Genomic DNA, 13,388 nt, shown 5'->3' with positions numbered 1-13,388 from the left:
GCAGATAGATTGCACTAAAAAGTCAAGAGTGTAACAATGACAAAAAAAACCCCATAATAATAAATCCTCTTAATTATAGCTGTTTCCCTGAAAATGAAGTTAGTTTATATGGTTTTATATTTAGTACATAAATCTCTAAAGTGGAAAATTTTGGAAATAAAAAAAAATAGCATTTTTGCCATTGTGCAGCCTAAAGACAGTTAGTTGAAAGCTGCTTAAAAATAGATGCTTAAACGCCTCTAGCTGAGCTAAGAGATGCAGTGACAACCCCACATGCTGCATTCCTCCTGCTTTGGACCCAGGACTGAGCCCCACTTCCCACCTGCGACGCGAAACCCCCGCGGGGCTTCAGCTGGTGGCAGCTCCCTGGTTCTCCAGCTTTGCAGCTGAGGAGGGACGAGCGCTGTCTCTCCCACTCCACATCATCAGCACAGGGTTTTCAGCAGAGCTGTTGGTGCTGAAGAAATGAACTTGCCAGCCACAGCAGCACTGCAGCTGTTTGATTTCCTGGCGGAAAGTTTTGCTGAAGACGTAGTAAATGAAGGGGTTGTAAGCCGTGGAGGATTTGGCAAACAGACAAGGCAGCAGCGTGAGGATGGGCTGGAGGGAATTGCTGGAGTTAAATATGGACCAGAAGCTAGCTGCTGCATATGGTGTCCATGAGCTCAGGAACCCAACTGAGATGAGCACGGCCATCTGAAAAGGAAACAGGGCTTCAGTTCCTTGCCTGGGGCAAGTAGGCTGGTGAAGGGACTCGAGCACAGACCCTATGAGGAGAGGCTGAGGGAGCTGGGGGTGTTCAGGCTGGAGAAGAGGAGGCTCAGGGGAGACCTCATCACTCTCTACAACTCCCTAAAAGGAGGTTGGAGCCAGGGGGGGCTTGGTCTCTTTTCCCAGGCAACTCTCAGCAAGACTAGAGGGCATGGTCTCAAGTTGTGCCAGGGGAGGTTTAGGTTGGATATTAGAAAGAATTTCTTTACGGAGAGAGTGATCAAGCATTGGAATGGGCTGCCCAGGGAAGTAGTGGATTCTCCATCCCTGGAGATACTTAAAAAGAGACTGGATGTGGCACTGAGTGCCATGGGCTGGTAACCGTAGCAGTAGTGGATCAAGGGTTGAACTTGATGATCTCTGAGGTCCCTTCCCACCCAGCCGATTCTATGATTCTATGATTCTTGGCTTGCACTGACTGGGTCTGATGCTCAGGCACAACACCTGAAGCTGTGTGTCTGTTGAGTTGTGATGTGACACAGGTAACACTGCACAGCACATACCTGCTTCTATTCCCACTGAGCATCTCTACACTCTGGGTTTCCCATGACGCAGTTGCTGTTTTCATCTCCTTTCCTAACTCTGGCTGCAATAGATGACCCAGCCAGACAGTATAACCTGTCAACAGACTGGCCTCTAGAAAGCTTGGGTCAATTCTGCTTTTTCACCAAAAAATGAGCAACTAAACTGCTTATTTGAAAAAATGTTATATTTTTAAAAATGCTTGCATATAGGATTTCTGTGTAGCTCTTACTCATGACAGCCACTTGGTCAGTGAAAAATTCCTGGGACGACAGAACAAGACCTCCTCTCTAACTGTGATGTGTCTGGATTCAACAGCTCCACCAGCATGACTGGAAATACATGTTCATGAAAATTATGGGTACAGCTGCCTAAAGAAGGTTTAACAAGCTGCATCATACCTATGTTATATAATCCCAATCAAACCAGCTAAGGGACAGGGATGCCAGAAGCCTTCTGCTCCTCTGAGGAGTGCAAAGTATGGAGGAGACTGGAAATGCATCTCTGTCTTTGGTCAGTGCCAGACACAGGCAATGAGAGCTCATCACAAGCAAAGCATAAGCAGAGCCAGTTCTCTGCAGGCTCCTGATTCCTGATTCCTATATCCTAGGGATAACTCACCAGTGTCAGCTTCCTCTCCAGTTTAGCTGCATTAGGGATCCTGTCAATATTCTGGATCTCTTGGTATGCTTTGTGAACTTTCCAGGCAATCCCCAAGTAACAGGAAACGATGGTCAGTGCAGGCAAGACTGTGCAGAGGAGGAACATGCTCAGGATGAATGAAAAGCCATTGGAGGAGTTGTGGAATTTGCCCCAGGCTATTGTACAAGAGATGCCAAATGGCTCAGGGCCATAGTAGCCCCAGCCTACCAAGGGCAAAATGGCCCAGAGCAGGGAGTAGAGCCAGATGAATGTTATCAAGATGCGAACAGTGTTCTTGGTGATTTTGTTACCTGCAAGAAAGAGGAAGAGCAAGAGCAAGGATATATGAATCTCATCTCAGCCACATGGGTTTTGCCATAACTTCTTCTCCAGCAGGATGGTGGCTACAAATATGCTTGGGTTGCTGCTTCAGTTCCCTAATCTTTGGTCTGGAGAAACATAACAGAGAGAATCTATGGATAAGGTGAGACCTCGGTGCTGATCTAAATTTGGTATGTCAGGCAGCTTTACAAGATCAAGTTGATCCAAAATGTTCCATGCTTCCAGCCCAGGGATGCCACAAGAACTTCCTCTCAAGTTTCAGTATGTCTGCTTGCACATAAAGAGGAAAAAAAGAGATCAGGAAAAAAACTGGGCTCTGCACCCTCAGGTAGTTCCACTTGGTATTATTGAGAAGCTTCACTGTTTAATATGGAATTTAATCAGATCTCTCTGGGAACACTAGAGATTTGATATGTGATAAAAGCTGAGGCTAATTCCTACAGTTACTGAACTGGTACTCAGTGCCACATTCAGCAAAGTGCCTCTCTGACCATAATCACTCAAATTCAACTTTATGAGTTTACCAGAGATGGAATTACTTACTGTTAGATTTGGATGAATGGGTAACAAGGAATCGAATCACAGCCATGGCACACAGGGTCATCATGCTGCAGACCCCAAAAAGGAAACCCATCAGGGCATAATACATGCAGGAGGCATCTCCTCCCAGCCAAGCATGGTTCCAGGCAGATGCAATGGCCAGTGGATACATGCTGATTGCCATCCCGATGTCTGCTACTGCCAAGTTGATTGTAAGCAGCTCCGGTGACTTGAGGAGGGACGAGCGCTTCACGGCTGTAGCAAGGACGGCTGAATTTCCAAGGATGGTCAGGATGGCTGGAAGAGAAGAAGCAGCACAGACAGTAATATCACAGAGTTAACACAGCTGTGAAATGCTTCTCCATACAATGGGGAAAATGCCAGTTGTCAGCCTGGGATTAAAGTTTAGCAGACAGGACAGACTGGAAGACGAGGCAGAATTCAGCATCTCCCAGGCTAACACTGTGCTGTGATGATGCTCTGAAATCCCCCCCGTGTGTATCTGCTGTGCCCTGCTGTCACCACCTGGACAGAGCAACCCAGGGAGATTCAGACTGGACCCTCTTGCATTCTAAACTTCTCAGAGAGGAGTCTTCATGCAGCTGCATCCAACTTTAGTCTCAGACCAGGCCCTCCCAGAGAGAGTGATTGAAATTTTTCATTCTGAGGAAATGCTCGACCCCCAGATACTCCTTGAGCAGATTAAAGTGAAAGGACACTCAAGGTCTATATTTGAACATTAGTTTTAATTAGAACTATAGAAGAAATACTAATACTTTGATTATTATATATGCTTGAGCTATGCAATCCATACAGGCTGATGCTTAGATTATAAAATCACACCACATATGTGTTCAAGCTGCATAACCTGGAAAAAATGTTGTAAGCCTTGAATTAGTTAATGATTTTAGGAAGGAAAAGAGAGAGAATGAGAGAGAGAAAGACCAGGTCAGATGGGGCCTTGAGCAACCTTATTTAGTTGGGTTAGAACTAAATAATCTGTAAGGTTCAATCCACCCCTAGCCACTCTATAGTTCTGTACAGGAAGAAGAAAAGTTAGACAGATCCATTTAGATTTTTCTTGGGTCATATTCCCACTTGTCCTTCCAAATGAAGAACTGTCCAACTTCCATGTTCCTTTCCTCTGCTCTTCTCTCCTCTCCCCTCCTCTCCTCTCCTGCCCTCCAATTCCCAAAGCCTTCCCTGTTTGCAACGTATCTTCCACTGGAGTCCCAGCAGAAGTGTCCTGGCCTCTGAGCTGCCTTGACAGTCAACATTTGCCAGTCAAGCAGCTGAGAATCACAGTGTGCTGTCATTTAGACACCCACACTGCTCTGGTGGTCTCTGAGTGCAGTGAGGCAGACACAAGAATTTATTTGACAGAGGAATGCAACAGACCAGAGATTGCTTTGCAAAAGGACATGCCAGACATACATTATTCAGACATGCCATAGGGCTTCAAAGCAGTCATGACAACCGTGTCAAAAGTACACGTAGCAAACAACTAATTTTTTTCTTTTCTTTCAAGTGAACGTAGTGCTGGAGCTACATTTTGATCAAAGATTTTCCTGAGAAGGTGTCCTCTAAACTAAGAAGTGAAGTAGGGAAACAGAAAAAGGGGTCTGTGATGTTCCCTCACTGCTGTGAGAGCAGAAAGGCTGCATTTGCTCACAGACACCACGTAATAAAGTAATTTAATAAAGTCACATGCAACAAAATTGAATAAGTAGAATCAGAGAATTTTCAGGGTTGGAAGTGACCTTAAAGATCATCCAGTTCCAACCCCCCCTGCCATGGGCAGGGACACCTCCTACCAGATCAGGTTGTTCAGAGCCCTGTCCACCCTGGCCTTAAAAACTTCCAGGGATGGGACTTCTACCACTTCTCTGGGACACCTGTTCCAATGTCTTCAGGGTGAAGAACTTCTTCCTAATTTCTAATCTAAATCTCCCCTCCTCTAGTTTGAATCCATTCCCCCATGTCCTATCACTCCCTGACATCCTAAGAAGTCCCTCCCCAGCTTTTTTTGTAGCTCTTTCAGATACTGGAAGGCCACAATAAGGTTTCCTTGGAGCCTTCTTCTTTCCAGACTGATTTTTTTAGTTTATTGTTTTTTTTTTTTTTTTTTTTAGAGAAATACCAACTTTAAGTACATTGGCATAAATCCAAGGATGGGGGCAGAGATGCCAAGAGAAAGCTTTAAACAGACCAGAGCTACAAATCTGAGACGCCACATCCCTCATTCATTTGGCACCTCTGGATATGCTTGAAGAGTTCCCTGAGCTCTCATGAGTTGTACATCTGCACCCACAGAGATGCCCACAGTGGTTTGGCACAGGACATCTTGCTGACAGGGAGCAACCTGTGGCTTGGTGGGAAGGGGACTCTCCTGCCAAATGTCAGCCACAGGTTGGGACATCATCAATTCATTTTTTTTTTCCAAGAGAGCCCTAACCACTACACAGGAGGTAGGATTAGCTCTTTATCTTACCAACAGGATTAAACATCCAGGCCCACTTTCTCTTTTACTTTGACAGATGCTGTTCCCCTCCATCCCACTGCCTGTCAGGCTGGTACAGGACAAAACTGTGACCTGCACCTGCATACTTACTTTTGCTTGAGGAAGCAGCTGGCATCCTGACTTGCATTGAAAGAAAAACCCTTTGTCATTTTGCAGACAGTGGTTTTTCTCCCCCTGGGTGGTACTCTCTGCTGTCAGCACAACTGAGGGGACAGTAGAGGGAAAAGTGTGTAGAAACAGGCATGAGATGTGAAATGCTAAAGCCTGGAACTGCTGCCTAAACCTTCTCTGTTAGAGCACAGAAAAATCTGTGCTTGTCCTTCTGAGATGCATCTCAACCAGGCTTTTGTAAATGAGCTGAAGGGAGAAAGGGACTGGCATCCTAGCAAAGTTCACTTGGACTCCATGCCTAAACCAGTTCTGCTCCTGTCAAAATCAACCATAGTAAACACATCACCTGGGTACAGGCAACAGAGAGACAAGGAAGAAAACACTTAAGTAAAGCCATGCTGGAACAGGCTGGAACAGATCCCTGCTTGTATTTCTTTGTCAGTCTGCCTTCAGCAGGGCAATTATCAAAACCTGAACTGCTATTTGGAAACTCTTTGCTATTTTATACCAATTTGCCCTAGTGGGACACAACTGCTCTTCATGCATAATGAAACACAACCACCCAAGAGTCAGACCCAAGGTGATCAGGGCTGAGATGCAAGGAGAAGAGGTAGAAAACTTCTTTGGAACAGTTGTGCCACCAGAGAGGCAAACATACGGCGGCAATAAATCTTCTGCACTGAGACAAAAGGCTGCAAATCTGAGAGTGATTAATCCTGGCACCCAACAGACTCAAAGGCAACACGCAGGACCCTGTGTGGAAACAGATTTTCTGTCATTTCCCTCCAGCTTCCTCTGGCTGAGAGCAGCAGGGATGGGGCAGCCCCGGTGTGGCTGCTCCTGGGCTTGGAGCTAACAAGCACAGTGCAAAGGCAGAACTCACCTATGATCAGAAGAAAGACTCCAGCTCCATAATCCACTGCAGGATGGAGTTTGGAAATGTATTGCTCCTCCATTGTCCCTGGTGGAAGTGGGTGAAGGGTTTAAATCAGATGCAAAGTGGCTGTAGGGTCAAAGAGATTCTTCTTCATGGCTTGCTGGCTGCAGATGTGAGCCAGGCAGTTGGGTGCTGTCAGGGTGAAGGGACCCTTCTGTCTTCTCCTCTCTCCCTCCCTCTCTTGTGGCAGGGAAAAAGCCTGGAGTGAAAGAAAAGCTCCCTCCCTGGGGAGACAGTGAAAGCCAGGAAGAGCCACTGCCAGAGAGCTCCCGCCTGCCTGGCTGGCAGCATCTCTCCACCCACCCCCTCCTCTCACACCACTCTGCTCCCTGGTTTCTCAGGCATCTTCACAAGGCAAATTCCCTCAGACTGCCATGGCTGAGCACAAACAATTTCTGTTCCACCATCAGCAGCCTTTGGGAAATAAATCCAGGCTGAGGGATCAGGCAGAAGAAGAAAGATTGGGTGTTTTATTTTCTAGCTTGATGGGAAATACCAGGTTGGGGTGGGGGCATCTCTGTGTGGCAGTATTAGAGGAAAGGGATTTACTCCAAGGGTTCCTCAGAACCAAAGTCCCATCACTGAAGGCAGAACTTTCAGAGCTGCTCCAGGGCAGAACTGGAAGATGCTCAGCCCAGTGTGCAGAGCTGCAGAGCAGCACAGTGGAACCAAGCTCTGAGTTCACTCTAGTGATGCTCTAAGTGGTGTGACTTGGCAAGAAACAAGAGAAATGCCTCACATCCAGGTTTTCCTTCTCCTTATTATACCTGAGACTTAAATCTTGATAATGGTCTCTCAGTTTTTTACAAAGAATGCTAAGTTTTGCTCCTAGCTCCAAATGTGTGTTACAGGCTCATCTCTGAGGTCTGTAGTTGCAGTGCCATTAAGCTGAATTTTAGTCTGGGCACAACTCAGCCAGTCCACTGAAGAGCTGACCTATTCTGAATTATTTAATTCCAGTACCTGGATATGTTAAGCTGCATTAGCATCATTCTCTGCTTGGTCTGTTTCACTCTGTTCAGACACAGGGAATTTTAAGATCCCCAAGAGCAAATAGGCATCTCTTGTGCAACATAGGTGGAATTTAGGCACCTAAGTATCACAGTACCACCCTAAATTCTGAAATCCTTTGGAATCTGAGAGATTTTAAAAGCTTTAAGTTTCACCAGAAAGCAAAAGTGGCCATGAGCAGATGTGCTGCCACCTCAGCTTTGGTGCATGTCTCTGTGCTTGTCCCCTGCTGAAGCTTTCTGGGATTTACACACCAGGGATCCCTACACTGAAGACTTTGAAGAGTTTTATTCAGCAACCAAACCCATGCAACACAACACGTACAGCACAGGGCTCAGGAGTATTCTCAGCCTTCTCAAAAGGATAGGATAAAGGCACTGTTGTCCTAAAAGCTTAGCCAGCCTCCATGAAACAGAGAAATCAGTTCCCTCCTCTGGATTTAGAGCCTCAAATAACAAGTTTTTCCTGCAAGACAGTTTTATTCTGCAAGTTATAGATGCTTTGGGGTGATGAAAACGGCTTAACAGGGAGATGCTTTCCTCTCCACTTGATGCTGGATTGCTTCACACCTAAGTCACAAGATTGGAGGGAGAAAAAACCAAATTGATGTCTGACTCTCTAGTAAGGTGCTGAAGGGAGCTCTTGTTCCAAAAGTTATTAATGCAGTTTGCAATTAACAGCCATGGCTTGAAAAACAAAACAAATGCAGAGGTAATTTTGCTTCAGTATTGGCCACTAGCGACAGCTTCAAAGTGACCCAGTCTCACTCAAGGTGTAGTTATCACTTCAGAGAAACAAACAAAAAAAAAATTAATAAAATAGTTATCACTTCAGAGAAACAAAATTCCTGTACCTGGAGCTGTAGCTCCATATCAGGACCCCACCCTGGCACCATGCTGGGTGTTAGGAGTTTTGTAAATCTGCTTCTCCCACTGAACTGAGAAGCTGGGTGCCAAATTCAAGCACTAGTTCTGCTGTCACAGACACAATCTGTATTTTTAAAGGAGACTGAGCTCTAGGACAGAGTTAGGTAGTTAAGATCTAGCAGAAGAAATCAGAGGTGGAATGTCCCTTATTCTGTCAGAGAATGGACATTGCAGCTCATGCTGCTACCACCATGGAGATTTCAAGAGATGCTACAGCCCAAAGACTCTCATCCTCAGGGACCACTTCCCTGTGCAAAGTTACTTCTAATCCAAGGCTGACTTACATGTAGCCAGCTCAAGTGTTTCTCAAAAATTCCCCCAACCAGTTCCCCATCACTCCAAAGTCAGTAGAAGCACAATGGTATCTGCTTGTATTTGTGGCATAGACAAGCACTAGGAGATGGAACAGTCCATTGATTCCTCTCCAGAGCTTATAAAATGCTAATTCAGTGGCAGAAATTGCTGGCCTTAAAAAAATGAAGAGATAAGACAAAAGGGCTGTGGGGTTCACAACTAGGAAGACATGAGTTACGGGTAGAGGGAAGAAAAAGTAGGCAGAAGAGACTTTGACTCTTCTCTAGGTGCAGAGAGAGTGATATTCCAAACCTTGATCCAATCACCAGAGCACACAGAATCACAGAGGCTGGAAATCACCTCTGAAAATCAGAGAGCTCCAGCCCACTGCTCAGAACAGTATCAGCTACAGCAGATTGCTGAAGGCTGTATCCAGTTGAGTTTTACAGATCTCCATGAATGGAGACTCCACAACAGGACAACTTGTTCCAGTGTCCCTTTGTGGTATCAGTCAAAGTCTCATAGAGTTTATGAATAAAGATGCCACCTAACTCAAGAAATGAAGCATCTGCTCATTAGTTGTTCAGTACAAATGTCCTTCACCAAATGTTCCTTGGCAGAACATCCAGCTGAATACCTCTTGCTAATCTCAAAAGGCTTTTGCTTCTCAAGCCTTGGGTGTGTAAGCAAGTGAGCATCAGTTTAGCCTAAGAATATAGGATATGTACAATAATAATTATAAAAGAAAGTTAATCTATCTGAAAAGGCTAAAAAATGACAGATATGAGCTCCCAAAAATATTCCCAGTAATGAGATTCTTAAATAGCTTGGTCAAACCAGTGTAGTCAGTTCAAGAAAGAGAGGTTAGCATTTGATCCCAGTTTGAGAGAGAAATGTCTGCTAGAGTCAGCAATGGACACAGTAAATCCTGTGACAGAAAGTAGAATATCACTGCATTCTGATATTAATCCAGTGTAGTGAATACAAAACCATAGTACTGCTAAATTAAACTATGCCAGATCACCACAAAGATGCTGGAAATCAACTGTTCACCTTGTTAAATTCCCAGAAGAGCTGCTGGCACTTTTTTGGGCCCAGCCAAAGTCATCCTCAGACAAAAGTCAACTCAAACACACCCAGGTCCATTCCCAATAGGCAATGAGGACATCAGTTTTGAGGACAAAGTGACACTCTTTAGTTCCCTGGAACAGATGTTGCCCCTGACTTTAGCTTTAATCCTGGGTACAAACATTTAGCTGAGCAGGAGATCCTCCAGGTGCAGTCATTAGATGAGAGGTGACTGATTTAAAGAGTTGGTAGTGCTCAAATAGAGCTTATAGCTCTGACAAAGAAAATTCTTTGTAAAACTGCCCAGCGTCCACTCTGTAGTCAGCACACCTACTGTATGTTTTTTGGCCTTTCTTGATGAAAAGATGACAGAGAGCTCAGTTCAAGAAGACTGATGTCACCCAATTCAAGCCAGATCTCCTGCTTTCCCACTTGTTGCATGCTCTATCCTCTCACTACAGGAACAAAATACTAAATGACTTCAGGCAAGCAAAGAGAAACCAGAAGCAAGATTAAAACTCTTTGCTGAGAAATTAACTACTCCCTGGAGACCCCATGGGCTACATTAGGAGCCTGGTCCTCTTCCAGTTTTTGTGACCACCTTAGATTACACTGTGTGGATGTTTCATGCTGGTTTAGATGGCATTTCATTTATTGTGAAACCCTGAATTTAGCATTCACATGGGGTAGGATTACATCAACTGTCCAGTTACGAAATGGAAGAAAATAAAATAAATTATTAAAACCAGAAGAGTTGACTGATCCTAAATCCAGTGTACTATTCATGTATCATTTAACAACAGCAAGCTGAACCCAGCAATATCTTTCTGCATGTCAAACCAATCCAAATTTTGCTGTTTACAACAACAGCACAGTCAAGGTTCATAAGTCTTGACAGGCTGAATTTTGGGGGATCATATTTTAGAATTGTTTTGTGAAACTTAACTTCAATTTACTCAAGTGATCTTTAAATTAGAAGAGTGAAGTTGTCACCTACTCCCTTCTGAAAGGTTATATGAAACTTAGGGCAAAAAATGAACTCACTATGAAACCATATATACATTTTTGACAGAAGTATATCCATATATACAAAACAAATTTCTGTTGTTGATGTAAAACAAGGTAGGGGTTGAGTAATTACTTGGTGCTACCAAGTTAGAACATCCTACAACTTTATTCTTCCTTACCACAGGGAAAAAACCCTAAAAAAATCATAGAATCACAGAATTGGCTGGGTTGGAAGGGACCTCAGAGATCATCAAGTCCAGACCTTGAACCACCGTTGCGGTTGCTAGACCATGGCACTGAGTGCCACATCCAGTCTCTTTTTAAATAGCTCCAGGGATGGAGAATCCACTACTTCCCTGGGCAGCCCATTCCAATGCTTGATCACTCTCTCCATAAAGAAATTCTTTCTAATATCTAACCTAAACTTCCCCTGACACAACTTAAGACCCTGCCCTCTTGTCTTGCTGAGAGTTGCCTGGGAAAAGAGACCAACCCCCCCCGGCTCCAACCTCCTTTCAGGGAGTTGTAGAGAGCGATGAGGTCTCCCCTGAGCCGCCTCTTCTTTAGACTGAACAGCCCCAGCTTCCTCAGCCTCTCCTCATAGGGTCTGTGCTCGAGTCCCTTCACCAGCCTGGTTGCCCTCCTTCGGACCTGCTCCAGGACCTCGATATCCTTCTTAAACTGGGGGGCCCAGAACTGGACACAGTACTTGAGGTGTGGCCTTACCAGGGCTGAGCACAGGGGCAGAATCACTTCCTTGGACCTGCTGGCCACGCTGTTCCTGATACTGGCCAGGATGCCATTGGCCTTCTTGGCCACCTGGGCACTGCTGACTCATGTTCAGCTTCCTCGCAATCCAGACTCCCAGGTCCCTTTCTGTCTGGCTACTCTCCAGCCACTCTGTCCCCAGTCTGTAGCGCTGCATGGGGATATAATATAATATATTATATAATATAAATACCAAAAAACCAAACCTGTAAGAACAAGGGAATTGTTCTGGATTATCACTTTGCCAGTATGTGCTAGTTCATTTTGCAGAGATAACATTTCTCAATATTTGGATCTGTTTGGACCAAGAATGTTTGGTACTACATCCAACCCCTAACATTCTGTGACTCTGTGGTTCTGTCACATCAATGTCAATGGAGAGGATTATGAATTTACATCCATATCTGCACAGAATTAATTTCTATTGAATATGTTCACTTAGCATTTAGAAGAAGAGTATAGCTTTGCTAATTTAGTTTATTTATGGCTGCTCTGTCTAGATCTTCACTTCTGTGAAGGTTTTGAAATTTCAAGCTGAGCAGTGTCCTGCTAACAGTCTTACTTGGGCAGTCCCTTCTGGGTGCCTTCTCCTTTCTTCAGAACCAAACAACCATCATACACCCTCAAGTTTTCCCATTACCAAATGCCACATTTCTCAAACGGCTTGAAGAGGATGACACCATCTCATTGCCCAGGAATTCCTACAGCTTTCCTCTATTTAACTCTTAGGCTATTTCTGCAGTCTTACTTTTGGAAGCTCATCTTTGAGCTGAGCCCTCCAGCTGAGTTTTCACCTCTATTTCTGACAACCAGAATCAGCATTCAGCTGAACTCCCAGAGTCTGCCCATGAAGCTGTATGTTTTCAACAACCAAATCTTGTTCAAGCTGGTATTTGCAACCTCAAGCACAGTCATTTGTAAATTGCTTCCTTCTGGATGTCTGCACTGACTTGCATGTTATTTCCTGAGGTGTTATTTACAAAGTTTAATTTGGTCTAGGGACAGTAACATCCCCAGCTTCCCTCTGCTGAATGTAGCTGCCCCCTTGAAGAATCCATTGGATTTCTCTTTCACTAAAACCATTTTTACATCTAATAAAATCATTTTTACATCTCAGCTGCTGGTTAACCCAGGCAAAGTGAGCACAGCTCTCCATCATACAATTAAAGAGTCAGCAGGAAGACTTGGCCTGCAGCTGTTATTCTAGAGGGTGTTTGACCCCAGAGCAGAAAATGAATACCTACAAGACCATCTTGTAGGCACAGGACTGAAAGATTATTTTAAGACTCTTTACATTACTTTTATTCTTCGTTTTTAAGAAGAAATTACTGGCAGTTTGAGGTGAGGACAAAGAACACTTTAACATTAAATGAAAGACCAGTGATTGACCTACAAGGAAACAAAAACTTGCACCTCTTCCATCCCTAGGACTAGTAAGTATAGCACAGAACTAAACCCAGAAGCTCACATTTACTGAACAACAATGTCATCTTTTGTCTGGTAGCTAAAAAACATTATTACTCATTCTGCATTGGAGAAAAGGAGAGGACAAGATGTAGAGCTGTAAGGAAAGTCACATGTGGAGTTAAGATGTGCTGGGTCCCTGACATGCCAGCTAAGTCTTTTCAACAGGTTGCCCTCTCAGAGACAACTTTTCTTTGAGTTGTTTTTCACAGTCCCAAAGTATGAAATGAAAGGCACTAATTTGAGAAGGAAAATGAAAACAAGACAAAGAAAGCAGAAAGAAACACAAGGTGGGAAGGGAAAGATGGTAATGAGATAGGAAAAGGTTAACTCAGCTTGCAAGTATGAAGCATTTTATAACCATTCCTTTCAAAGGTGTGAGAAGACAAACACTAATACACTGTGAGTGGAAAGGAACTGGCACCAAAGGTGCTAACATAAAATGAAAACTTGTATTATGTCA

General features: G+C 44.3%; 1 protein-coding gene across 1 annotated transcript; it reads right to left on the bottom strand.

Moving 5' to 3' along the window:
* Positions 1-348: 348 nt before the first annotated feature.
* Positions 349-6,405, bottom strand: LOC103533937 (opsin-5). Its single transcript, XM_030447589.1, has 4 exons — positions 6,333-6,405; positions 2,821-3,114; positions 1,915-2,246; positions 349-696 (listed from the first exon to the last, which is right to left on the bottom strand). The coding sequence occupies exons 1-4, from the start codon at positions 6,403-6,405 to the stop codon at positions 349-351; spliced, it is 1,047 nt and encodes a 348-aa protein (XP_030303449.1).
* Positions 6,406-13,388: the final 6,983 nt, after the last annotated feature.

The sequence above is a fragment of the Calypte anna genome, chromosome 3, assembly GCF_003957555.1.
Source record: "Calypte anna isolate BGI_N300 chromosome 3, bCalAnn1_v1.p, whole genome shotgun sequence".
Taxonomy (NCBI): Eukaryota; Metazoa; Chordata; class Aves; order Apodiformes; family Trochilidae; genus Calypte; species Calypte anna.
This window is presented reverse-complemented; position numbering and strand designations above follow the sequence as displayed.